Genomic DNA, 23,268 nt, shown 5'->3' with positions numbered 1-23,268 from the left:
AATACCTAATATATGTCTTCCTTCCTTACTTGAACATTACAGATAGGTATTTCTCTCTCTCTCTCTCTCTCTGTATATATATATATAATGAACAGATTGTATAATCAAAGTTGAGCTGGTTGCTATTTTCACCAATTGGATCGATCATTTCATTTGATTCATATATGTTGCAAGTACATTTGTTCATTACACTGGGTTCTCACACTTATAGCTAGCTAGTAAAAACCTTATTTCTCAATAACACCAAGAAAAAATAATTTCTTCTAGGATCCAACTACGGTACCACCGTGGTACCCGTACCACTGGTTTTGTCTTTTGTGCCAGCTGTGTTGTAAATTTTCATTGAACCCCTTTCATTTATTTTTATTTAAAATTTACCTCATAAATATTAAATTAATTTCTATTGCATCCATAGAAACATTATAATTAGAACCTTATACTATTTGTTATTTATACATTTTTCTTCTATATTACACCTTTATCAAAATACCCCTCTCTTTATCACAAATACCCGCGAACCCGACCCGAATTTCGTTTCCATTTCTGTCCACGCCACCGGCCAGGGTTGGTACCGATCGAAAGATCGTGCGACGCCGGTCATCTCCACGCCATCCTTGTCACAAAAATAACCGGGTCAACCCGACCCGCGAACCCGACCCGGATTTTGTTTCCGTTTCCGGCAACTCCACCGGCCAAGGTTGGTACCGATCGGAAGCTCGTGCGATGCCGGTCATCTCCATGTCATCCTTGTCGCCGTAAAGCATTCGGAAAGCTGCCGATCGAAGCCGTGAAAAGTCACAGAATCCCCGCTTCAATTCGCCGTTGTTTCTCCAGTTTCCGGTGACGCCACCACTTGAGTTTTGTTCTCCACAATTCCCTCTGTCTTTTCTGACCAACCACAGCCACCGGAGGAGCCGATTTGCCGTTGATCGGCCGTTGAAGGATTTACGGGTTTGGGAGAAATGAACTTAATATTTTTGAAGCAAAGTTCAAATAAGAATAAGTGAAAAGGCTTCATGAAATTTTACACAGAAAAGACAAAAGCAGTGGTATGGTGCCCCTGTTGCACGATAGGCGAGTCCTTTCTTCTAATGTCATACAAATTGTCTCTCAAAGTTAAACAGGGCAAACAAATTAAATTTTTAGAAAAAAAATCTCTAGTTTCTTCTAATGGCCCGATCAAAATTGTTGGATTCTCAATTCGCTGTAGCAGCAGCAGATTCTAGGGCAGGTTGATCCTTCTTTAATGCTTCCCAATCAACTTGTCTCAGCATTTTAAACCTCTCATCCAATGTCACAAATTCAGCCCGGGGAGAAACAATGCCATGGGTTCCAGCTTTATGGATTAACAGAATGCTGGCACCCATATCAGGGCCATGGAGTTTTCCAGTTAGCAACACCCTTAGGGGCATGAATAGTGATTTGCCCTGCCATGTGGTTGAGGTTGGTCAAAGTTGTCATTTCAAATAGCAGAAGAAGAACATGAAGAAAGAGAAGAATGAATCCCCTTCAGGCTTACCTTGCGTTTAAGCGTTTTCCCAAAGCCCTTCACCCACTTCTGCCAACCAGCATGGCCTTCTTCAAGTGCAGCAAGTAGTTCACCACCATCATAAGCAGCTAAGAGGTGAGCTGCAACTTCAGATAGATTATCTTCTACTATACTTTTACCTTCAGAGCTGCACATAAGGTAAAAACAACATTATAGTAATAACATAGTGGATCTTTTGGTATCACAACCAACTCCTCCCCTTTACCTTCAAACGTAATAGCTACAGCCTAAGCAATCAACATCTTGAAAATGCTAAAGCAAATACTAAGATGCAAGTGATCAGTAAGAATTTAGGTCAGACATGACAATTGAGTAAGAACTTCTCAACTCAGAAACCATGGCATTTAATATCATAAAACCATAAATTAAGCATGAGAAATTCACTAATCACCTGGTCAAAGTATCACGTAAAGGATAAGACAGCAAGTTTGAAAGTGCTTTATCTGAGTCTGGTACCAAGTCAATCCCATCCTTGAGCAGCTGAATTGCCTCCTGTTCCAACAAGTTTATGCTGTAAGTATTACGCAACATAGCTAAAGTAAAACGGAAGTCCCTGCTGCTGTGTTCATCAACTCTTTACAAGCAGTAGACAATAGACCCACATTCAAGCACTTATTTACCCCTAAATACAACTTTTTTGACAGGCATTACACAAATCAAAACATTGAAAACAAAAGTGGCTTTTTTAAGAAAGAAGATAATAGGCTCACATTCGAGAATTTCTTTCCACTCCAAAATATTTCAGCTTTTATTTACCAGATCAGCTCCCAGCAAAAGAACCGAAAAAAACTAAAAGAAAATCCAGAAAGAACTGTTTCTGGGAATACAAAAAATCAAAATAAAATGCATAAGAAGATAAAATACAGGAAATCATACATCTACAAACGGCCCTTTTGATTCTGTGAGGATACCAGTGCTCTTCCAGCGTTCACCAATCAATTTGGTCAACTCGTTTGAAGGAATTGCCCTCAAATGCTGACCATTCATCCACCTTAGGTTCATGAAAAATGTCAAAAGAGAAACTATTTGGAAACATGTGCAAAAACAAGAAAAATGTAAGACAACTGCTCAATAAAGAAATGTTTATCACCAGCATCTCCAACTGCAAGCAGTATATGCTCGAATGCTGGCTAGATCTAATAAATGTACAATGCTTCTGTGCATTTAGAAGTGGAAAGGCCATAATTACCTTAACTTAGTAGAATCAAAAATGGCTCCGCTTTTGTTAACACGTTCAATAGTAAATTTTTCAACTGAAATTTCAGGAGCAAACAAGAAATTAGTCAAAAACAGATCACCCAAGCTTTCTGCATTGTTTCTGGTGGAATATACTAATAAATATATATAAGTCCAAGAAAATAACCAACCAAGTTGTTTGAGAGTGAAAAATTCATTTTCAGTGCCGTCGCCCCAACCTAAAAGTGCCAAGTAGTTCACCATTGCCTGAGGAAGGTAACCCATCTCCCTGAACTGTTAAATGGCATGTATTAATCACTAGGAATATTTCTATTTGCACTTTGGAATAAATAATCATAAGGAAAAAGTTAATGACCAAGGAAATCAGAGAAAAGTTTCATATCCAACTTAGAACAATGGAAAGTAAGAAATACCTGACCAACTGAAGTTGCACCATGCCGTTTTGAGAGCTTACTTCTATCAGGTGCAAGAATTAAAGAGACATGGGCAAAGTAAGGCATTGAGAATCCAAGAGCCTGAATGGAATAAAATAATGATACCAAAATCAGCTACAAGAAAGGAAATTGTGAAGTACAAGTGTGCAACCTATGGGTAATTAAGATTACCTTATATATTAGTGCTTGCCTTAAAGTATTCGGTAAATGCTCTTCCGCTCTGAAAAGCAATGATGGAGAAAATGTAGATTTGTAATACACACAAAAATCTAAAGACTAAAAACTGAAAAAATAATCTGAGACAGCAAAAGGGGGAAATTTGAGACTGATAAATGGTATAGGCCCATTAATATTGAATAGTTTGTTCGAATTACCTTATAACATGTGAAATAGCCATGGTGGCGTCATCAACTGTGACACAAAAATTGTAAACAGGTTGTCCATTGCTCCTCATGATTACAAAATCCCCAAGTGTGTCCAAGTTCCAACTAACCTTCAAGACACTACCCAACAAAGTTAACACTAATACCATATTTATAAGATTAAATGTGATATTAAGTAGTCAAATACTATCACCTGAACATTAGTTTATTACACTACTTAAAAAGTTCACACCTAAAATGTTTTTAACAACAGGAGCATGATTAATCAGAGGTACCGGAAGGCCAGTCAGGGACAAACACACAGTAAACTATTGAACAAACAAATTGGGGTAAAAAATCATACCGATTATAAAACAATGAAGATGCAATTTGTTAGTGAAATAACAATAATAATAATAATATTGCAACATGAAAGAGAAAATAGAAAAACATAGAACATACTTCGCCTCGAATAAGGTCACTGATTTTTAAACTCCCACCCTTTGGCACTCGAAATCGATATGTGTACGGTGTTCCCCTTTCCAACTCTTTTTGTACTTCTGCATCAGTTGCAGTAGCCCACTTTCCAGTGTACACTGGAGGCAGTTGCTTTAGTTTGGCAATCTCCTTCATTTTCTCAAGTTCCTAAGGAGAATTATGTTGAAAACCAATAAATCCCACCATTAAGAGAAGGAAAAGCAAAGCAATATTCATCAAATTCAAAATGTGGAAACATCATAAGAAGATGAATATTGAAGATCCAAAAAACAATTACCTCATTAGAACAAAAACAGCGATAAACATGACCAGATTCCAAAAGCTTATCAGCATATTGCTTGTACAAAGAATTTCTCTCTGATTGCCTATATGGACCATAGTCTCCACCAACACCAGGGCCTAATGATCAGAGCACTAGTTATGTCTTAGGCAACTCATGAAGCTTTAAACACAAGACAAGCAACAGCCAATTGTTGAATTCAACAATCATTCAATTGTCAGATATACAATTTTTAGAGCCAAAAGATTAAAAATAAATAAATCCATATCTCTATAAATTTCATATGTTTCAGAACAAATGCAAACAAACCTTCATCCCAATCAAGACCAAGCCAAGAGAGATCCTGAAGCACAGCCTCCTCCGATTCTTTAGTAGACCTCTCCAAGTCAGTATCTTCAATTCTAAGCACAAATTTACCTCCTTTCGACCTAAACAACAATTAGAAAAAAAAAATTATTTAATTTAAAAAAAGAAAAAAAGCTGATTTTTCCTAAGCATCGTATAAATTAATTGATGCTAAAGCTAAGAAGAAAAATAAAGTAATAAAAGACCTGGCGAACAAGTAATTAAAGAGAGCGGTTCTGGCGCCGCCGACGTGGAGGTTCCCAGTTGGCGACGGAGCGAAACGAACTCTGACTTGTCCATCCACTTTGTTAGTATTTGTAGATAGAGAAGCGGCGACAGAGAATCTCCTTCGCTTACAATAGTACACGGAAGATTGCAGGAAAATCGGCGGCGCAAGCTCCAGCTTGGTTATGGTCCGAATCCTCGACCATGGAGTTGCCGCCACAATGCTCGCCATTGCGCTCTTCACTATTCCGCCACCTAGCACTTTCAAAGAGATGATAAACCGAGTAATTCACTCCTGTCTGTATCTTGTCTTCTACGGTTCGCGTTTTTGCAGTTAGAGAACAAATCAACAGAGATGGATTAAAGAAACCAGCTTCCAATAGTATTGAGCCACGTTTTGTAGATGCTCATGCTATAAATAAAGCACATACTGTGGTCAACCTGTTTAAAGAGTTCGGCATTTTGCTCTATATTTAACTATCAAAACGGCGTCGTATTCTGACGAGAAGAAAAGATAAATTGAGACCAAGCATAGAGGGATTAGCAACTGGCTAGTGGCTACTCTTCTGATGGTTCCTCCATTCAAAATTCAAATCAAAACGCAGCAGGACATTTATTGCATCGCTTGGTTGCTCTCGCTCGCTCGCTGTGACAGGAAAGGAATAATGATGAGTAGTAGTGTGGCCAAATCGGCGTCTTGGAGCGATGTAAAAGTAAAGCCATGGCACAACACACAGAAGCAACAAGTGACAGCAACAAGGTCAATGTTAGTTATAGAAATGAGAGACAGAGGCCAGAACAGGAAGCCTTTACAGCGAGGAAGAAACCTCAGCATCGAAGCAATCCAAGCTGTCCAACACTTGAAGCGCGCGCATCTCCATAGTAATCCGCTTGACCATGTCTTCAATTCCAAGTTCAGACGCTTGTTAAAGTTCGACATGATTGCCGTTCTTCGCGAACTCCTCAGACAAAACCATTGTCTCTTGGCGCTTAAGGTGTTTACTCTATTGCACTCTATTCTATTCGATTATTAATTCACCACATTCATGTCTATTTATTTATTTGTACTTCTTTTTCATTTTGGACGATTAAATCTGATTGCTTTTTTTCTTTCTTTCTTTTAATTTTATTATTATTATTATTGTAGGTGTTTGAAGATATTCGGAAGGAGCAGTGGTACAAGCCGCAGGTTTCCTTGTATGCTGATATGATTCAGGTATTTGGCACCAATGGATTGTTCCAACATGTTGAAATTCTTTACTTTTATTTGAAAACTGAAAATTCCTTAGAGCCGGAGATTCAGGGGTTCAATGCTTTGTTGAAGTGTCTGGTGGGTTTTAAGCTTAGGGACCTTGTCGTGGATTGCTATGAGTTGATGAAAACCGTTGGTTGTGAACCGGATAGGTCGTCTTATAGAACTGTGATTAATGGTTTAGAAGCAATGGAGGAGGTGGCTTTTTCTGGTATTATTAGGCAGGATGCTTTCAAGTATTATGGTGATTTGGAGTTCTTAGAGGAGGACGAAGAAGATATTGCTGCCTATTGCTAGTAATTTGCTGTGATGAATGAATTAGAAGAAATTCATGCCATGTATGACATGACTGTAGCCCAGTTCTCTGGTGCTTCAGATGTAAGCTCTGGGCACTTTGTGGTGAAGAATCTGAGCCTCTTTATTCACGGAACCTATCATCATTGCTAGCGTTACCATTTTAGCCAGAAAATGGCTACTGGGTTATAGTTGCATGAATGTAGTAGTTGGTTATTTTGGTGGAGTAAATGTTATGGCTTGTCAGCACCCCAATGTCATATTTAGGTAAATATTCAATTAACCACTGTGATCCCTCTTTTCACGTGGCTTCTGTTTAATTAATCATTTTGTATCTACTTAATAAGTATGTGATATAAAATGCAGAGGACGGTTATGTTTATTTCACTGAAATCAATGATAGAAGTTTAGTGTCTCACATCAAAACAATAAACTTGTGCAAGTCCGAGTGATGGAGATGCACAATCACAACCTTTTTTGAGGAAGAAAAATTGAGTAAGCCATTTCTACAGACAACATAATTCACGGCTTGGATAATCTACCTCGATAATGCAAGATTATGTATAGATTCAAAACAGAGTAAGCCATTTCCAGAGACAACATTACTATAGCCAGGATAACCGTACCTATTCCCAAGTTCTTTTTACCCTTAGTTTTCAATAATAACAAATTTCAACAACAGCTCATACTTTCTAATCAATATCTAATATGGCTATATCATTAAGAGAAAACTGAGACATTCTATTCCTGTTTTTTCAACTTTCTTCTACACCTGTCTCCTTGCTTGACAACAAGCTAATCTTGATGAGAAAGCAGGGAATCTGTCCGACCCATGAACACCTTTATGTGTGAACATATATTTAGGATCATCGAAATTGATGGACTCATGATTATAAGCCCTATTGATAGACATATTCAGAACTCAATTTATGAAGATACTATCTGCACTCTCCAAATTCAAGTACACAAGATTTCCACACTAGAACTGTTTCCCCTCATATGTCTGACCAAACTGCCAGTTTGCTGGAGCAACATTGTATGATGTGAGTGTTTTCCGGTTACTGGTGGTCACCTCAAAAGACAGAGGCTGCCCTGTAAGATTGACGTTGGACTGCCAGTTTTGGCCCCAGTTTCTTGCCATAGGTATCCATCCTGTTTTTGATCCCTTCACTTTCACAGCAATGACTTCACCATCCAAACCCACATTGGTTACAAGAACTTGATAGAAGTGAGAGCTTCCACTCACTGTGAATCTCAACCCACCCCTGCGTTCACACTTCACCCTGCACAAATTTCGGAATCACAGCATGTGCCTAACTAAAATCCAACAAGCTAGCAGAAAAAGGAAAAAGCATTGCTGTACCTTCTGTATTGAACTGGTACAATATCAGCTCTTCTCTCTGCAATTTCAACGAATGCGGCCTCTGACATCTCAAAGTGTTCTTTGGGAAAGTTACACCAGCCACCATAATCCGACGAAAGCCCGTAATTGGGAGGGCAGAAATCTGTGGCGGTGAGTATGACAGATGGGCTACCAGGCCGGCACCACAAGATGTGGTCGACACATCTGAGCTCAAAGCAAGCTCCACAAGTACTCCCTCTGTTGAATAACATTGTACTAAGCCCAGCACTGTATTTTCCGTAGGTGGCCCTGTGAAGGTCCCCATAACCACAAGCACCTTCTGCAACATTAAACAGATGGCCTATCAGTCTTCAGTGGACATGAAACACAATATTAAATAAAGTAATTTGCAAGAAAGTACCAATGATGATAGACCCATTTGTTTCTTTGGTGTATGTAGCCGTAGCAGAGTTCCATTCTTCATGCTGTGCTGCAGTCTTGCATGTTTGAAGTAAAATCAAGAAGAAAACAATGGCTTGAGGAGCTCCCATTTGAGGTTTTTGGATGAAGTATGATTTGTAATGAAATGCTATTTTCTCTTTTGTTGGGATTGCTGTTGAGTGAAGAGAGAGAGAGAGAGAGAGAGAGAGAGCCCCTTCTTTTTGATCAGTAAAATGACCTCAATCTCCTTGAATATTTGAAGCTGGTTTGGTTAATGGCTTGCTACGTGGAAACTCATGTGGAGGACAGGAGGAGTCAGGAGTGCTTAGTTCACATTGGTGGTGGTGGATGGGTGCATTACTATTTACTACTATCTTTTAGCTTGAGCTAGAGAAAAAAATAAAATAAAATAAAGGAATGCTTTGTTATGTTTTGTTGATTTTAGGATAGCAGAAATGCTGCTGATGGGCAATGGAGTCTGAAAATGGGTCAAAGGCGCCGTCGTTTGGGTATACTTATAGTTTACTAAAGAGATTAGACAGAAGGGTTTAGGGCTTTTGCGAGATGGTGGCAGACAGGGAAAGCGGAAAGTCTTAAAATAAGAATCCAAAGCAATAATCTTTGTGTCTCTCAGCTCACATTCACGTACAGACATACGCGGCTTTAGTTCTTCTTGGCTCTTCTTTTGAGAAGGCAAGACTAAAGACGAAGATGGGGCTCAATGGGACATGGGGATTGACTTATAACTTATTGACGCCCAGCCGGCAACAAAATCTTTTCAGGGGAAACACAAACACTGCCACGGACTATTCCTATTCCTATTCCTATGCCTATGCCTATGCAAGAGTGATTTTTTAGCTTTGCTAAATAATAAATGAAACTATGAAAGACTTGAGGACGCTGTATCAGACACCACTAGTGCTCCTCCTCACTAGTTATTGAAAATCTCAATTTTTTTTTTTTTTTTTTGTTGTTCTCTCTTTTTGAGATTGTTACGTATGTAATAGCTATTGGATGGAAATACAAAATATAAGATAATAAAATTATGTTATTTCACAATCGTTTAATTTAATTCAATGGTTGTTATATAATCATGCATGTTACATGATTACGTAACATAACAAAAGTCTTCTCTTTTTACATGATTACGTAACATAACAAAAGCCCTCTCTTTTTTCTTTTTATATTTCTCAACTTAGGGGCAACAATAGACAACTATACATGCAAGGTTAATGATACCTAATTTATTTTATATAAATTAATTTGGTATTAATTTATTAATTAAATAAAAATATAAAATAATAAAAATAAATCATGTATACTAAAAGATATCTAATCTGATTAATTAAATTATGCTACATAAAATTGTAAAAAAAAAATTGGTACAAGAATATATAACTATACTAGTATATTATTATTCATTTTGAAAAAGACAAATAAAAGCTTATGATGGGTCCCGAAACATGTAGATACTGAGCATAAAGCCCAGCAAATTTAAGAACTTGCAGGCCTATAGAGGCCCAAAGCCTAATCCGACAAAGATTCATCTAAAAGAGAAAAGAGATCCGTCATGGTTCTTGAAGACTAGGGACAATTTTATATGCATTTGGGTTGCTCCAAATTGAAACAGAGAAAGTATTCTCTTTGTATATGCACAACAGAACGAGTTTACGAATAAAAAAAGAAAACAAGACATTTGACTTGAGGAAGCAAATTTGTATGAGGCAGTTATGCTTATATTCTGTAATCATAACAATGTCAATGGACAACGATGATGATTGATGATCATCATGCAGCTAAAATATCTTTCAATGAAACAATGCAGCTCTCAGACATTTTCTTGCCCTTGTCACGAATCACCATCGACCCATGCCCATTGCAGCAGCTCTGCCTGTTGGAGCTATAGAAGCTCTCTGTTGTTTGATCAAGTGTTCCCTCTCTGTAAACAAAGATACTCTCATCTACTTCCATGGGAACCCACTTGGTATATCTGTCGCTCATCCAATGAAGAGGCATTCCCCTACAAAATTAAATTGGATATAGATTACTTATCATCAAAATGCCATTATACGTGTTATAGCATCCCTTTAATAATCCTCCTATCTAGTGGATCCTAATTATTTAGAAATGAATCAAAATCCCATCATCCCATACACACACAATGAAACATATCATATTTATTATTCTGTGGGGTTTTACTTCATTATGGTGCACGCTTGCATTGCATGCAATGCAAATGATTTTATTTCATTATGGTGAATCGAAAAACAAAATAATAATAAAATCATATTTTAAAAACAAAGATGGGTTAGGTTATTAAAATATAATTAAATAACTTAGATGCAAAGCACACCTACCGAATATGAAAGAGGGTAGAAATATCATCCATCTCGAGATAAAAGTTAACGGCGTCAATGAAAGCACGGTACGTAAAAATGTGAAGCCCATCGATTCTTGAATCTGGCAACCTGGCCTTAGGCGGTGCAAGGACTTCGGACTTTGTGGTGGCGGCAGCGGCGGCGTACACGTACTCAACCCAGTTGATCAAGCCGCCGCCGGGGGAGGAGGAGGAGGAGGGGGAGGGTCGGGCGGCGACGACGAAGCCCTTGGTGGCCAAAATGGGTTCGAGCTCTTCGTGGGTGAGAATGGGCTTGAAGGTACGAGTGTGCCATAGCGCCAGCTTTCTTGTGCAGTCTCTCATCATGCAGCAATACTCTCGCTCTCGCTCCATTCTTGATTCTTGTTTAATGTGTTGGTTTTGTAATTTGCACGCGCCGTGAATGAAGGGATTTTATTTTTATTCTCTTTCTCTTTCTTTACAATATCTGTGCGTTACCTTTCTTTCTTTATATGACACTTGATTATCATATGAACTCTGAAGAAAGACTAGTTAAGTCCACTCGTTTCGTTTTTATTAGTAAATTTTAAAGGCGCTTTATTACTGATATCAAATATCAGATTTTGCTCTGTGAACGGCATAAATAAGATAAATGCCATTCTCAACAAATCCAAAAGTGAGATTAACATTATCATTCTGCTTAATTGTAGAAAGGATTTAGGATTCTCCTAATTAGCCACTAAAATTTGGTTTGGTGGGTGCCAATGTTATCAAGTAGAATTTTGAATTATACATATCATTAAACTATGCACCTCCATTTAAAGTGAAATCTCTCATTCCTAACAAACTCTTTCAACAAAATAGTCTCAAGTGCTCTCGTCAACATCCCACTATCTAGTAACATTTTCACTATATGTAAAAGAGGGGGCCAAAATAAAATAAAAAAAAGCTTTGGAAATTAAAATTATAAAAATTTGAGCAATTGGTAGAAAGACTGGAGGAGTGATAGACACACGTAGTAGTAGAGATAGTTAATGGGCCGGACGGCACGTGCTCGTAAAGCATGGCACGACATGAGTACGTTTCGGTGGAGCACGGGGCACGGCACGGCACGCACGTGGGTTGGGCCGAGCTTAGAATTTTAGACACGTGGGTCTTAAAAGTACGGCACGATTAGAAATGTGCTAAGCACGACACAATGACAAAGCCTGCAATAAACACGTTTTAATTTTTAATGAAAATAAAATTAAAATTTTATGATTTTACAAATAACCTGAAGTTGAATTTTTTAATTTATTTAATTCTTAGTTTTAAAAAATACTAAATTGATTTATATTTATAATTTATTAAATAAATAATTGATATCATGATTTTCAAGAATAAAATTATAAAATATCATGATTTTATAAATATGCATTAATATTATTGTAAACTATGATCTATGACTCTATATAACTCTAAGTTAACAATTAAGTTAACCCTTAAGAAATAATTTATTATTATTATTATTATTATTAAGTATTAAAAAAATTCTAATACTATAAGATCAAACTTAGTAATTAATATTACATTTTATTATTATTATTATTAGTTTATTATTAGTGAATATAAACTTGAGTTTTGAATTTTCGATTCTATTAAATTTAAACAAAGGTATAAATCTAAGAAAAATATATATACTTGAAAAAATACGCTAACAACTTAGTATTATCTCTTAAAAAATTTAAAAAAAAAGTTTAATGGACATTTTTTCTTAGGCACGGCACGACACAAATGGACACAACACATGTGCGAGTCAGGTCTAAACAAAAAAAAAATTAAACATAACACAAAACACATAATAGACACGGCACGGCACGGCACGGAACAGACACTCATGAACCTTGTTTTGGTGGCCAGGCCGGCCATTGGCCATCTATACATAGTAGAAGTAGTACCACTCAAATAGTCAAATACTTGTGTCTCTTTCAGCGCAACAACGAAAAGATATGATTGAATGATCCTACCGCATGGACACCGTCTTCCGCGGGTGGGTTGCCCACTAAAATAACACAAAAAATGACAAATCTTTCTGATAGTTTATAGTCACGTTCTACTGTATCATAGATGACAGACTTGTTTAGTTGTTTTACAAGATTCCATTTGGTAAACAAGTGCAGCCCTGGGCGCTTTAACTGTGTTGAGGAGGACCAACCGTTAATCGGCTAATCGCTGTCCTGAAGTTGTCACTCACACACACTCACTGTCTCCTTGGAAACAAAATGAGGAATCGGCATCGTCTTCTTCATATCTGCTTCGTATTCTATCAACTGATCATCTTCTCAAGCCCAGCAAAATCAGATGATTCTATAATAGAAAGATTCCGAGCATACCTCCAAATCGACACATCTCAACCAAACCCGGACTACACAAATGCCTCCAAGTTTATCCTGGCTCAGGCCGAAGCCCTCTCCCTCGAATCCCAAACCCTCGAATTCGCCAAAAACAAGCCCCTCATTCTTCTCAAGTGGCCCGGCTCAAACCCTCAACTACCCTCCATCCTCCTCAACTCCCACACCGACGTCGTTCCATCTGAACCCAGCAAATGGTCCCACCATCCCTTCGGTGCCCACCTCGATTCTCAGGGGAATATCTTCGCCAGAGGGTCCCAGGACATGAAGTGCGTGGGCATGCAGTACTTGGAGGCCATACGAAGATTGAAGGCAAGTGGGTTTCAGCCTGTTCGGTCTGTTTACTTGTCTTTTGTCCCTGATGAGGAGATTGGTGGCCATGATGGCGCTGAGAAGTTTGCTGATTCTCATGTCTTTAACAGCTTGAACGTTGGTATTGTTCTCGATGAAGGTAAAAAATTATTCTTTTTTTTTTTTTTGTTTATATCGTAGTTAAAGTATATTTATAACCGTTGTGCTTCTTGATAGTATTGAGATTCCGTTTCATAAAGCTACAGATATTTCAAACGTAGATTCATTTGATTGTAATGTTACTTTGACGTTTCAGGGCTGGCATCGACCACTGAGGATTACAGAGCGTTTTATGCGGAGAGATGTCCTTGGTGGCTGGTTATTAAGGCTAGAGGGGCTCCTGGACATGGGGCCAAGTTGTATGATAATAGTGCAATGGAGAATTTGTTCAAAAGTATTGAGAGTGTGAGGAGATTCAGAGCTTCCCAGTTTGATTTGGTCAAGGCTGGTTTAAAGGCCGAAGGGGAGGTCGTTTCAGTTAACATGGCCTTTCTTAAGGCTGGCACTCCATCCCCCAATGTGAGTCTGGCTTTATTTACATACAGAATCTGTTGTTGCTTCATTAATTCTTCATCAAATTGAATGAACAGTTAGAATTTATTATGTTCAACTTCAGTATTTGGAGAATTTAATTTGTTCTCTGTTGGTAAACCCTTCCGTAGAGTACACCCTCCCCCAATGAATTCCCCTCCTTTTATGAATTCCCTTTGATATTCTTAAAAAGTGATTGAATTGGTAGTTTATTTTAATCAACGTACTGTATGGTGCTTTGTTGACCAAAGTAGGCATGCTACCAAATTTATGGTCAGGATTAGAGGCTCCAAGGTTGTTTTGTGCTGTAACTTCTGAAACATATAATTTCCTTCTTTTCTGTCTACCAGGGTTTTGTCATGAACTTGCAACCATCCGAGGCAGAAGCAGGTTTTGATATTCGTGTCCCACCGACTACTGATGCTGAATCTTTGGAAAGACGAATTGTTGAAGAATGGGCTCCTGCTTCACGCAATATGACATTTGAGGTAGTGATAAATTCCTTAAGCCTCTTACATACCAACCCAAAGAGGATGCTTTTCTGGGTCTTTCCTTCAATTTATGATGATACTGCATGAAGTTTTGGAATAAAATAATTCTGCAAGATGATGAGGGAATGACTGTGACAAAATAACTCTATAATCATGATGACAGAATGAATTTTTCCTTTTTATTTAAAGAAACGTATTATTTTTATATTAGAAGAAATGATGACACTTCATGCGAGTCTGAATGGATGAGTGTGTGCTTGTAATTGATCACCTTCATTAAAGATGCTGTTTCTTGTTCTTCTCTGTCAGTTCTCTAACTATGCTTTTAGCTTGGTCAGTTCAAGCAGAGAGCTTCTTTGCATGACAAGTTTGGGAGACCAATTCTAACGGCAACTGACAGTTCTAATCCATGGTGGAACCTTTTAGAAGAAGCTGTAAGAAAAGCTAATGGAAAGCTTGGTAAGCCAGAGATCTTTCCTGCCTCCACAGATGCTCGCTACTTCCGTGAACGAGGCCTTCCTGCAATTGGCTTCTCTCCCATGGCCAACACTCCTATTCTACTTCATGACCATAATGAGGTGAATATCTATCCATGGTATCTGTTAATTGTTTGCTTGTATGTGCTTGTCTACGGCTTTTCTGCATGCATTTGTGAAACCTTGTTTCAAAATTGGAATCTCATGATGGCAAAATCGCTGACAATTTGATCTCCTTGGAAATTATCAACCATGTGTCCTCTGCTTTCATATTGAGCAATGTAACTTGGAGTCACTTTTGTCTAATTTGAATTTGATTTCTACCCAATGGCTTCACTGCTTGATTGTGATATTCTACCTTTCAGTGTCTTCTGGCCTGTGTTTGAGCTCAACTTCACTCTCTTTTTTTCAAAACTAGCTATTGTCTTTTGCAAATCGTGCTTAGCCAGTATACCCAGTTTTGCAGCACTAAATATTATAATTCAGTCCACATGCACAGGATCTGATCAGCACACACACACACACATAATCTCACCAGTGTCAAATAAATTAATATATGCAGTTTACGCATTTGTAGACCTGACTATCACCTTTTGAACTTTGTTGCAGTTTCTAAACCAAGCTGAGTACCTGAAAGGAATTGACATCTATGAGTCAATAATCAAGGCTTATGCATCTTATGTTCAGCACTCAAAGGATGAAGCCTCAAGAGATGAGTTGTAAGGAACCAAAACAGTGCATTCCTATTCTCTTGAGTGAACTATGAAGGATTTCAGTGTGTCTTGATGTACTGTATGGGGTTTGAGATCAATAGATGTCCCAACATTGTATCAATAATAAGGGAAGCGCAGGGTTTGACCCCCTCTATAGTCAAGAGGACAGAAGATATTTTGCTAAGGTCATTGATCTTTCTTTTGATGCAAAATCTCACAATTCCAGGTTATATCATTTTGCATTACGAAATTGGATATGATTTTCATTGGATGAAATAAAAATGATAGCTTCATTAAACCATTTAATGAACACAGTCCAATATTTCTATTGTACATAATGTTTTGATCGTGATGGCATTGTTAGGCAGTTGTACCCCTTAGTGTTTACCGTCTCAAAGCACTTTGTAGATCATACTGGTATGAGCTGAGCAGTGATAAGATTGATCAACTTAATCCCACATCACCATCCTTAAGTTGAACTATCAGCAAAGAATCAATTTCCTTTGTCAAATTTCTTTCTTTTGGACTCTCAGTGGCTACGATGGCTTGAATCATGATGACTATCTCATTGCGCATATAGCTTGCACTGTCATCCACTTACCAATTTCTATCTTTTCCCTCTCTTCTGTAATTCTATTGATGCTGAGAAAATAGCAGCAGCAAGGTCAAACATTGTTAAAAATTTGCTACCAGTAGTCCCCACAGGAGCAATTACCATCTTGAAAATGATGGTAACGAATGGGATCCCTGATCACAATAGTTTGATTCTCCATCTTTGCCGTGAGTTTTGCGAACGTATGACAATCTCCACATATCCTAAGGTTTTTCCTGATCCTAATGGTCTTTCCCTGTGTCAAACTCATTAAACCGAAAACAATTGCCAGCTTCTCACTGTGGTATTGGATCGAGTCTTCTTTCTGCTCCCCTTCAAGATCTTGTAAGACATAGTTTGTGTCTGGAGCATAACCCACTCCCACTAATTTCTGAATCAAGTGTTTTAGGTGTTTGTTGATTTTGTCTATCTGTGGGTGTGAGCTATCCGCTACATTGAAAGCATGTATCTGCTTATTCACTTCAATCCAGCTGCACCCTGGTTCTTTTGTGATTCCTCTGGCTCTCATTGTCTTCCTAACTTCAGCAACCTCGTCCCATTTCTGGGAATTTGCATAAATATTAGACAACAGTATGTAGGTTCCTGGATCTTGCGGATCCAAATTTAAAATCTTTTTAGCAGCACAAATGGCAAGATCCGTGTTCCTGTGAACCTTGCATGCTCCGAGCAATGCTCTCCATGTCACAGCATCTGGTTCATACGGCATCTCATGTATTAACTTGACTGCTTCATGAAGCTTCCCGGCTCTTCCAAGAAGATCAATCATGCAACTGTAGTGTTCCCTTCCTGGGTCAATCCCATAAAACTTCTTCATAGATTTGAAATGATTCCACCCGTCTTCCACAAACCCTGCATGGCTACAAGCAAATAGAACACCAACAATAGTGATATAGTTTGGTTTTATCCTTGAAACTTTCATCGACTCAAATAGTTTCAAAGCCTCTTGGCTATACCCATTCTGTGCTAACCCTGAAATCATAGTGCTCCAAGAAATCACATCCTTCTGTATCATTCGACTGAAAACAGACATCGCATCTTCCAAACTGCCACACTTACAGTACATATCCAGGAGTGCATTGTTAAGTATTAAATCATGATCATACTTGAGTACATGAACATGAACTTGTGTTCCCAATTCCAACAGCGCTAAGCCAGTACACGCTCTCAAAACGCTCGTCAGTGTCGACTGATCGGCAGCAAAACCAGCCCTCTTCATTCTCTTGTAAAGATTCAAAGCCTCGTCAACATCACTATTCTGAGCAAACCCCCCAATGATTGAATTCCAAACAACCAAATCTCGAGTCGGCATCTCATTGAAAACGCACTCTGCGTTTCTCAACTCACCCAATTTTGCATAAATATCAATCAAAGCACTCCGAACAAAGACGTCAGATTCAAATCCAACTTTAATAATACCACAATGAAGCTGCCTAAGAATGATTAGACTATCACAAGCTCTCAGGACTGCAGAATAAGTAAACATATTTGGTCTAACACCTTCTCTAAGCATAAAAATCAACAACTCCAATGCCTTGTCATTCATCTTGGCGTCACAATAAGCCGATATCATAGTCGTCCAAGAAACAACATTTCTTTCCGGCATTTGATCGAACAGAACCTGCGCTTCCTCCAAGAGGCTGAATTTCACGTGCATGTTAAGTAAAATGTTAACTAAAAACGTTTCGGGTTCAAACCCACCTGAGAGAACGTGGTTATGAACGAGTTTGGCTTCTTCAACCGCGTGACGAGCCAAGCAACACTTGATGAGCTCAGCGTAGGTGACGGAATCAGCACGAACGCCGTGGCACTGCATGGCGTGCATGGCTTTCATGGCTCGTGGTAAGTCTCTTTGGTAGCAGAATCTGGTGAAGTCATCAAGCAGAGACGACGAATTACGCGTAATAGTATTACAAGAAGCCACTGGAGGAGTGATTGTGAGAGAGAACTGACGAGCTTGTGAAGATGGTTTAGTCCATTTCAGCTTTGAAACGGCCTTCAAAATCATATTCGTGGCTTTTTGTCAAATGTCTAACGAACGACCAATTTGTATCACTCGTCTTTCGAACCGAGTTGAGTTGATTGTTGAATGTTGAAGGGCCATAATGAAGAAAATTAGGATTTAATTGGGTGGAAGTATAAAAAATCATTTGTAAGAGTAAAAGATGAAAAATCCATAGTCATGAAATTAAACGATGCATTTTGAAACGTGGTCCGGGCAGGCCCGGATTAAATTTGGGCCTTGGAAAATTGTAGCTCCATAATAAAGTGAACGTGAAAAGAAACAAAACCAAAATGAAAAAGGGAAAAAATTCCCCTCTTTCTTTCTTCCTCGGGAGTTGCAATTAATCATTAATTTTCCCTTGGGATTTATCAGAAGAAGTGAAGAATGTACGAGTAAAGAACTTACGCGAAAGGAACAGAAAAAACGATGTCGTTGAGAATAAAAACGGTGGTGGACAAGTTCGTACAGGAGCTGAAAGAAGCGTTGGACGCAGACATACAAGACAGGATAATGAAAGAAAGAGAGATGCAGAGTTACATCGAAGAACGCGAACGCGAAGTCGCCGAGCGTGAAGCCGCTTGGAAGGCCGAACTCTCCCGCCGCGAGGTTTCCTTAAATTATTTATTTTGTTTTAATTCTATTTTTCCTTTTCTTTTATTTATTTTCCAATTTCATTTTTCTTTCTCTTTACACCAAAAAAAAAAAAAAAAAAATTGATTTTTGGCATTTGTTTGTTGTCGATTAGAGTGAAATTTAATTTAGTTCCTGTAAAACTAAAATAAGATGCTGTTGCCTGTTTGAATGTGCTTTCAGTAGAAGAATAGGGCCAAAAGCACTTCTAAATCCAAACATGAGCATGTTTGTCTGAGGATACCACCGAGCAGTGCCGGTGTTGCTTCTGGGCACTGTCAATGGCGCTGCCAAGCTTTCACCTTTCCTAATCTTGTCCTGGCATTTGTCTACAGTGGGGTGTTTTTTCTTTCCCATAACTAATTAAATTCAGATACTACTTAGGTGATGCCATGCCCTCCATGAGTTTCCCCACCATAGATTTGTGGGATAATAATGGGTAAATTCAAAAGGGCTGATTTTTTTTTTTTTTGGCAGCTTTTAATTTATTGAACAGAGTCAGCTACTCACTTTATACTTTTTTTTTCAAGTAATCACTTTTCTATTTCATTTGGTTTCTAAATGATCCAAAGGTTATATATACATTTTTCCCCCCTTTTTTCTCCTTTTATGGCTGTGCTATTTTCTGTTTTCTGGTTTCTTGTACATTTAATAGTTTCTGTTGCGCTTTAGAAGCAAGCTTGTTGCTTTGTGTCTGTTGGGAATTAATGACGTGTTTACTTGTGTGGATGCCTGGATGGCCTTTTTGTCTTTGTAACCATATGCGGAAGTAGCCATTGTTGTCTCATGTTCTTTTGAAAACTGTGTGCATGCTCATGAGTTGAACTTACAGATGAAAGGCAAACTTAGAATTACGCATCTATAATGTTGATTTAATAATTTCTCTCTGTCATTTTAGTATTAGATGTCACTAGAGTTTGGGGCTGGTGGTTTTTGAGCAAGTTCTCATATGTTGTTATCCATTTTCCAGGCCGAGATTGCCCGTCAGGAAGCAAGATTGAAGATGGAGAAAGAAAACCTAGAGAAAGAGAAAAGTGTCCTTATGGGAACTGCATCAAATCAAGATAACCAAGATGGAGCCCTTGAGATTACCGTAAGCGGGGAAAAATATCGATGCCTCAGGTTTGCAAAGGCAAAGAAATGAGGCTTTACAACAAAATGTGTAGGAAAAGGAAGATAGTTTTCAGGATTTTATATGCTGATGTATTTCACAATTAGTTTTGCCCAGTTTGTTATTCATTCAAATGCACTATTATGTATATGGAGGTATGCAGTTCATTTAAACAGAAACCAATGATGCCCCGGAGCATATGAATAGATTCAATCGAGGAAGAAGGGCTACAAATGATTAGTGAGATTTGAACTGATATTACAATTGATTTTACTCCCTAATCCTTCAAACCATAATGTTATGGTTGTTATGTACATATTTTGCTTAAACAAAGAAATGATATATTAAATGCTGAGAGTCAGGCATCATTTGATTTTGCTAAGAATCTGTTAGGTATATTGGTTCTGGATTTAAAACTTCCGTAATCTGGATCTAGTTACAATGATTGAGGATGGTGAAGCTCAACAGTTCCAATTAGGAGATTGTTGTTGCTGTTGCATATGCAGAATATTCGAGTAAAGCAATCCAACAATGTGTGGTTTGTAGGAACAGGTGAATGGCTACCATTTGCAATGGGAGCAACCTAGGCGAGCTAAGCCGTCATGTTCCTTTCTGCACATAGGAATTAGTAGGTATCCTCGCTGTTGTTTGTTTGATCCAGAGCATCAATTCAAGAATATAAGGTGAGAAATGATGTTAGCAGAAGTTCAGGAGAAGCCCCATCATGATAGTCTACCTGAGAAATGGAAAAACTGCTCACTGCTTTCATAAAACGTTGCCAAAATTTTTATCGCACTTGTGGAACCGACGGTTATTAACCACCGATGTAGTGGGGAAGGAGTTAAGGACAGTTACATGCCAACTCAAAAAGCCCGCGCTTGCAAATTCAAAATCAATGGAATTATGTACACTTTGCCCAACTTATGACTCGCGAGAAACTCCGAATGAGTGAATATCAGAACTACAAATCAGCAGAACACAAACATAGCAGACATATAGCTTAAAATGAATACTGAACTGGATTCCAAATTGCTGTTGGTGCTCTTCATTATTTGTTTCAGTGATGCTTTTGCCGGGGGAAGTAGAACAATGATAGCACAGGTGAAGAACATACATTACAAGGAAACTAGCTCTCTTCTAGTCAATGTGAAGGACTTCGGTGCAAGAGCGGATGGTCGTACTGATGACAGCAAAGTTTGTCCCCTTTCTCCCTCTCCTCCAAGATTCACTTGAAGTGTTGTAGCTTGTAGCCTTCTTTTTATTTGTTTGACTTGACAAATTAAAGCAGGGAAGAACACACGCTGTGTAATGTCTTTGAATTGTATTCGATCTTGCTTCTTGCTACCAAATTTAACTTGCATCTCTCCAGGTCAATATCCTAGTTCTCAATATAAGCCTTCGCTTTGATAACCTGAGACTTGAGCTTTAGCTCAGAGTAATGCAAAGAGAATTGTTAAAATTTCTCCGTTGATACACGAGGATGATCAAAGAAAGTGAGGTTAGCTCTTTGTAACTCACTTTACCTTTTCTTATCAATACGATTGTAGGCTTTCGAAGCAGCATGGAAGGAGGCATGTGAGACAACAGGTGCGGTAACTCTTCTGGTACCTCATGGAACATACCTGATTGGTCCCATTAAGTTCGCAGGCCCCTGCAAAAATGTATCAAATATAACCGTTCAGATGAAGGTGAGGTTTTAATGCTTTATTTACTTTTGAGGCAAAATTTCATTTTTCCTCTGTTTAAAGTATCTGGTAAATGAACTTGCAGGGTTATCTGATTGCATCGACAAATTTGTCTGAGTATAGATTTGGTGCTGGCTGGGTTGAATTTGGTGGGGTGGAGGGGCTAACCCTCACCGGAGGAGGAACCTTTGATGGCCGGGGAGCTAAAGCATGGCCTTACAATGGGTGCCCCACCCACTTCAACTGCAAACTTCTTCCAACCGTATGCACTATAAACCACTACCCCAGAACAAGCTATTACAATAATTCACTGTACTATGCATGTTGTCAATATCTGAAGCCCATATTGGTTTGTCAGTCTCTCAAGTAAAGAATTGTAAGGTATGGCCTTAAAATCGGTGCCTGATGACAATTCATTTTTCTTCTTTCAGAATGTAAAATTTGTAGCAATGAAAAAGACTATTGTCCGAAGAATAACTTCAGTGAATAGCAAGTCCTTTCATATAGCTCTTGTGGAATGCAAGAACTTCAGAGGCAGTAAAATTAAAATTTCAGCGCCAGCCAACAGTCCCAACACTGATGGGATCCACATTGAAAGAAGTTCTAGTGTCCATGTTTCACGATCACATATTGGCACTGGTGATGACTGCATCTCTGTTGGGCAAGGCAATTCCGAGGTGACTATCGCTAGCATCACTTGTGGACCCGGGCATGGCATCAGGTAACTTTGATACTCTTGTTAGCAGTAGGTCCAATGGGTTTAGACTAAATAATATCATTTTTAAGAAGATATTTAACCTGTTATTCAAAGCATATAATGCAATACAGCGTTGGAAGTTTGGGAAGATACCCGAATGAAGGAGATGTGAGGGGCCTTGTTGTCAGAGACAGCACCATGACAGGGACCATGAATGGTGTTAGGATTAAGACATGGGCTAACTCACCGGGTAGCAGTGCAGCCACCAATATGACATTTGAAAATATCATAATGAACAACGTAAGCAATCCGATTATAATTGATCAGGCATATTGTCCGTTCACTTCTTGTCCCACCAAAGTAAGTCACTACATACATTCTATTCAAATTAGGTTTCACTCATGGAGAGAACTGATGAAAGTTTCATTGATGGTTGAGTGCAGCCACCATCCCGGGTGAAGCTAAGTGATATATACTTCAAGAACATAAGAGGGACATCATCTTCTGCGGTAGCAGTGGCACTGGAATGCAGCAAAGGGATCCCATGCCAGAATATTTACCTAGAAAATGTTCATTTAGACTTGTCATCAGGAGAGAAACAACCCACTTCCTCTTGTAAAAATGTAGAAGCCAAATACATTGGTACCCAGGTACCACCACCGTGCGCTTAGTGGAAATATGTAATGTTCAAGCGCACTTGGTTGCTCCTATGGTTTTTATTTTTATTTTTTCTCTCATGTAGAATTTTCATGCTTCTGATCTGAGCATGTGAAAATGAAAGTGCAGTTACTCCTGAGTTGCTCTAAATAATTTAAATCCCCCAAGGCAACCACCACCTTCTTTGTAGATTGGCATGGCATTGGCAGCCACACCCACCACCCTTGATTGAATGGATTGGAGCCAAACAAAAACTCAACAGTCACAAGTAGTTAGTTGATGATATTTGAAACATATGGGGAAAAACATATTATTAACAAAAACGACAAGGGGGTGAAGCGAAATTAATCCCTAACTGAAGCCA

The 23,268-nt window shown here is 38.6% G+C and overlaps 8 protein-coding genes across 9 annotated transcripts; 4 read left to right on the top strand and 4 right to left on the bottom strand.

Annotated features, from left to right (window-relative positions):
• Positions 1–405: 405 nt before the first annotated feature.
• On the bottom strand, positions 406–5,309 carry LOC18034737 (glutamate--tRNA ligase, chloroplastic/mitochondrial). Its single transcript, XM_006422354.2, has 13 exons — positions 4,872–5,309; positions 4,630–4,748; positions 4,318–4,439; positions 4,005–4,187; positions 3,555–3,673; positions 3,352–3,400; positions 3,160–3,261; positions 2,917–3,019; positions 2,739–2,802; positions 2,426–2,540; positions 1,941–2,041; positions 1,520–1,676; positions 406–1,427 (listed from the first exon to the last, which is right to left on the bottom strand). The coding sequence occupies exons 1-13, from the start codon at positions 5,120–5,122 to the stop codon at positions 1,197–1,199; spliced, it is 1,716 nt and encodes a 571-aa protein (XP_006422417.1). The 5' UTR covers positions 5,123–5,309; the 3' UTR covers positions 406–1,196.
• A 148-nt stretch (positions 5,310–5,457) lies between these two features.
• On the top strand, positions 5,458–6,801 carry LOC18033824 (protein THYLAKOID ASSEMBLY 8, chloroplastic). The gene is made up of 2 exons (XM_006422353.2): positions 5,458–5,885; positions 6,038–6,801. The coding sequence occupies exons 1-2, from the start codon at positions 5,460–5,462 to the stop codon at positions 6,437–6,439; spliced, it is 828 nt and encodes a 275-aa protein (XP_006422416.1). The 5' UTR covers positions 5,458–5,459; the 3' UTR covers positions 6,440–6,801.
• Positions 6,802–7,190: 389 nt separating this feature from the next.
• LOC18033963 (expansin-A20) lies at positions 7,191–8,826 on the bottom strand. Its single transcript, XM_006422352.2, has 3 exons — positions 8,200–8,826; positions 7,800–8,118; positions 7,191–7,719 (listed from the first exon to the last, which is right to left on the bottom strand). Exons 1-3 carry the CDS (start codon positions 8,327–8,329, stop codon positions 7,416–7,418), a joined length of 753 nt encoding a protein of 250 aa, XP_006422415.1. The 5' UTR covers positions 8,330–8,826; the 3' UTR covers positions 7,191–7,415.
• A 1,080-nt stretch (positions 8,827–9,906) lies between these two features.
• On the bottom strand, positions 9,907–11,013 carry LOC18035438. The gene is made up of 2 exons (XM_006422351.2): positions 10,577–11,013; positions 9,907–10,239 (listed from the first exon to the last, which is right to left on the bottom strand). The coding sequence occupies exons 1-2, from the start codon at positions 10,948–10,950 to the stop codon at positions 10,008–10,010; spliced, it is 606 nt and encodes a 201-aa protein (XP_006422414.1). The 5' UTR covers positions 10,951–11,013; the 3' UTR covers positions 9,907–10,007.
• A 1,490-nt stretch (positions 11,014–12,503) lies between these two features.
• LOC18035528 (aminoacylase-1) lies at positions 12,504–15,985 on the top strand. 2 transcript variants are annotated; one of them, XM_006422349.2, is made up of 5 exons: positions 12,504–13,398; positions 13,555–13,817; positions 14,180–14,317; positions 14,659–14,898; positions 15,406–15,985. In XM_006422349.2, the coding sequence occupies exons 1-5, from the start codon at positions 12,819–12,821 to the stop codon at positions 15,517–15,519; spliced, it is 1,335 nt and encodes a 444-aa protein (XP_006422412.1). In that variant the 5' UTR covers positions 12,504–12,818; the 3' UTR covers positions 15,520–15,985. The 2 variants fall into 2 exon arrangements, with proteins under 2 accessions (XP_006422412.1, XP_006422413.1); XM_006422350.2 differs by having other exon boundaries at positions 14,650–14,898.
• A 60-nt stretch (positions 15,986–16,045) lies between these two features.
• LOC18035642 (pentatricopeptide repeat-containing protein At2g03880, mitochondrial) lies at positions 16,046–18,218 on the bottom strand. The gene has a single exon (XM_006422348.2). The coding sequence runs from the start codon at positions 18,125–18,127 to the stop codon at positions 16,196–16,198; it is 1,932 nt and encodes a 643-aa protein (XP_006422411.1). The 5' UTR covers positions 18,128–18,218; the 3' UTR covers positions 16,046–16,195.
• Positions 18,219–18,431: 213 nt separating this feature from the next.
• Positions 18,432–20,219, top strand: LOC18033986. The gene is made up of 2 exons (XM_006422347.2): positions 18,432–18,730; positions 19,725–20,219. Exons 1-2 carry the CDS (start codon positions 18,551–18,553, stop codon positions 19,896–19,898), a joined length of 354 nt encoding a protein of 117 aa, XP_006422410.1. The 5' UTR covers positions 18,432–18,550; the 3' UTR covers positions 19,899–20,219.
• Positions 20,220–20,785: 566 nt separating this feature from the next.
• On the top strand, positions 20,786–23,027 carry LOC112096210 (exopolygalacturonase). The gene is made up of 6 exons (XM_024179373.1): positions 20,786–21,059; positions 21,413–21,553; positions 21,636–21,812; positions 21,982–22,271; positions 22,379–22,607; positions 22,691–23,027. Exons 1-6 carry the CDS (start codon positions 20,871–20,873, stop codon positions 22,916–22,918), a joined length of 1,254 nt encoding a protein of 417 aa, XP_024035141.1. The 5' UTR covers positions 20,786–20,870; the 3' UTR covers positions 22,919–23,027.
• Positions 23,028–23,268: the final 241 nt, after the last annotated feature.

Source organism: Citrus clementina, unplaced genomic scaffold (genome assembly GCF_000493195.1).
Source record: "Citrus clementina cultivar Clemenules unplaced genomic scaffold, Citrus_clementina_v1.0 scaffold_8, whole genome shotgun sequence".
Lineage (NCBI taxonomy): Eukaryota > Viridiplantae > Streptophyta > Magnoliopsida > Sapindales > Rutaceae > Citrus > Citrus x clementina.
Note: the sequence above shows the minus strand (reverse complement) of the source record. Positions and strands in the feature narration are given on the sequence as shown.

Bases quoted from the DNA above. Each gene is read 5' to 3' on its own strand.
- LOC18033963 (XM_006422352.2), bottom strand. From the start codon at position 8,329: ATGGGAGCTCCTCAAGCCATTGTTTTCTTCTTGATTTTACTTCAAACA. The intron at 8,119-8,199 runs GTACTTTCTTGC...TTAATGTTGCAG, and splicing joins AAATGGGTCTATCATCATTG to AAGGTGCTTGTGGTTATGGG. The intron at 7,720-7,799 runs GTACAGCAATGC...AAATTTGTGCAG, and splicing joins GTACCAGTTCAATACAGAAG to GGTGAAGTGTGAACGCAGGG.
- LOC18035528 (XM_006422350.2), top strand. From the start codon at position 12,819: ATGAGGAATCGGCATCGTCTTCTTCATATCTGCTTCGTATTCTATCAA. The intron at 14,318-14,649 runs GTAGTGATAAAT...CTATGCTTTTAG, and splicing joins CACGCAATATGACATTTGAG to CTTGGTCAGTTCAAGCAGAG. The intron at 14,899-15,405 runs GTGAATATCTAT...ACTTTGTTGCAG, and splicing joins TACTTCATGACCATAATGAG to TTTCTAAACCAAGCTGAGTA.
- LOC18033986 (XM_006422347.2), top strand. From the start codon at position 18,551: ATGTCGTTGAGAATAAAAACGGTGGTGGACAAGTTCGTACAGGAGCTG. The intron at 18,731-19,724 runs GTTTCCTTAAAT...TCCATTTTCCAG, and splicing joins CCGAACTCTCCCGCCGCGAG to GCCGAGATTGCCCGTCAGGA.
- LOC18035642 (XM_006422348.2), bottom strand. From the start codon at position 18,127: ATGATTTTGAAGGCCGTTTCAAAGCTGAAATGGACTAAACCATCTTCA.
- LOC18035438 (XM_006422351.2), bottom strand. From the start codon at position 10,950: ATGGAGCGAGAGCGAGAGTATTGCTGCATGATGAGAGACTGCACAAGA. The intron at 10,240-10,576 runs GTAGGTGTGCTT...TTAATTTTGTAG, and splicing joins TCTACCCTCTTTCATATTCG to GGGAATGCCTCTTCATTGGA.
- LOC18033824 (XM_006422353.2), top strand. From the start codon at position 5,460: ATGGTTCCTCCATTCAAAATTCAAATCAAAACGCAGCAGGACATTTAT. The intron at 5,886-6,037 runs GTGTTTACTCTA...TTATTATTGTAG, and splicing joins ATTGTCTCTTGGCGCTTAAG to GTGTTTGAAGATATTCGGAA.
- LOC18034737 (XM_006422354.2), bottom strand. From the start codon at position 5,122: ATGGCGAGCATTGTGGCGGCAACTCCATGGTCGAGGATTCGGACCATA. The intron at 4,749-4,871 runs GTCTTTTATTAC...ATTGTTGTTTAG, and splicing joins TTTAATTACTTGTTCGCCAG to GTCGAAAGGAGGTAAATTTG. The intron at 1,677-1,940 runs GTGATTAGTGAA...CCTTATGTGCAG, and splicing joins TTACGTGATACTTTGACCAG to CTCTGAAGGTAAAAGTATAG.
- LOC112096210 (XM_024179373.1), top strand. From the start codon at position 20,871: ATGAATACTGAACTGGATTCCAAATTGCTGTTGGTGCTCTTCATTATT. The intron at 21,060-21,412 runs GTTTGTCCCCTT...ATACGATTGTAG, and splicing joins GTCGTACTGATGACAGCAAA to GCTTTCGAAGCAGCATGGAA. The intron at 22,272-22,378 runs GTAACTTTGATA...AATGCAATACAG, and splicing joins GGACCCGGGCATGGCATCAG to CGTTGGAAGTTTGGGAAGAT.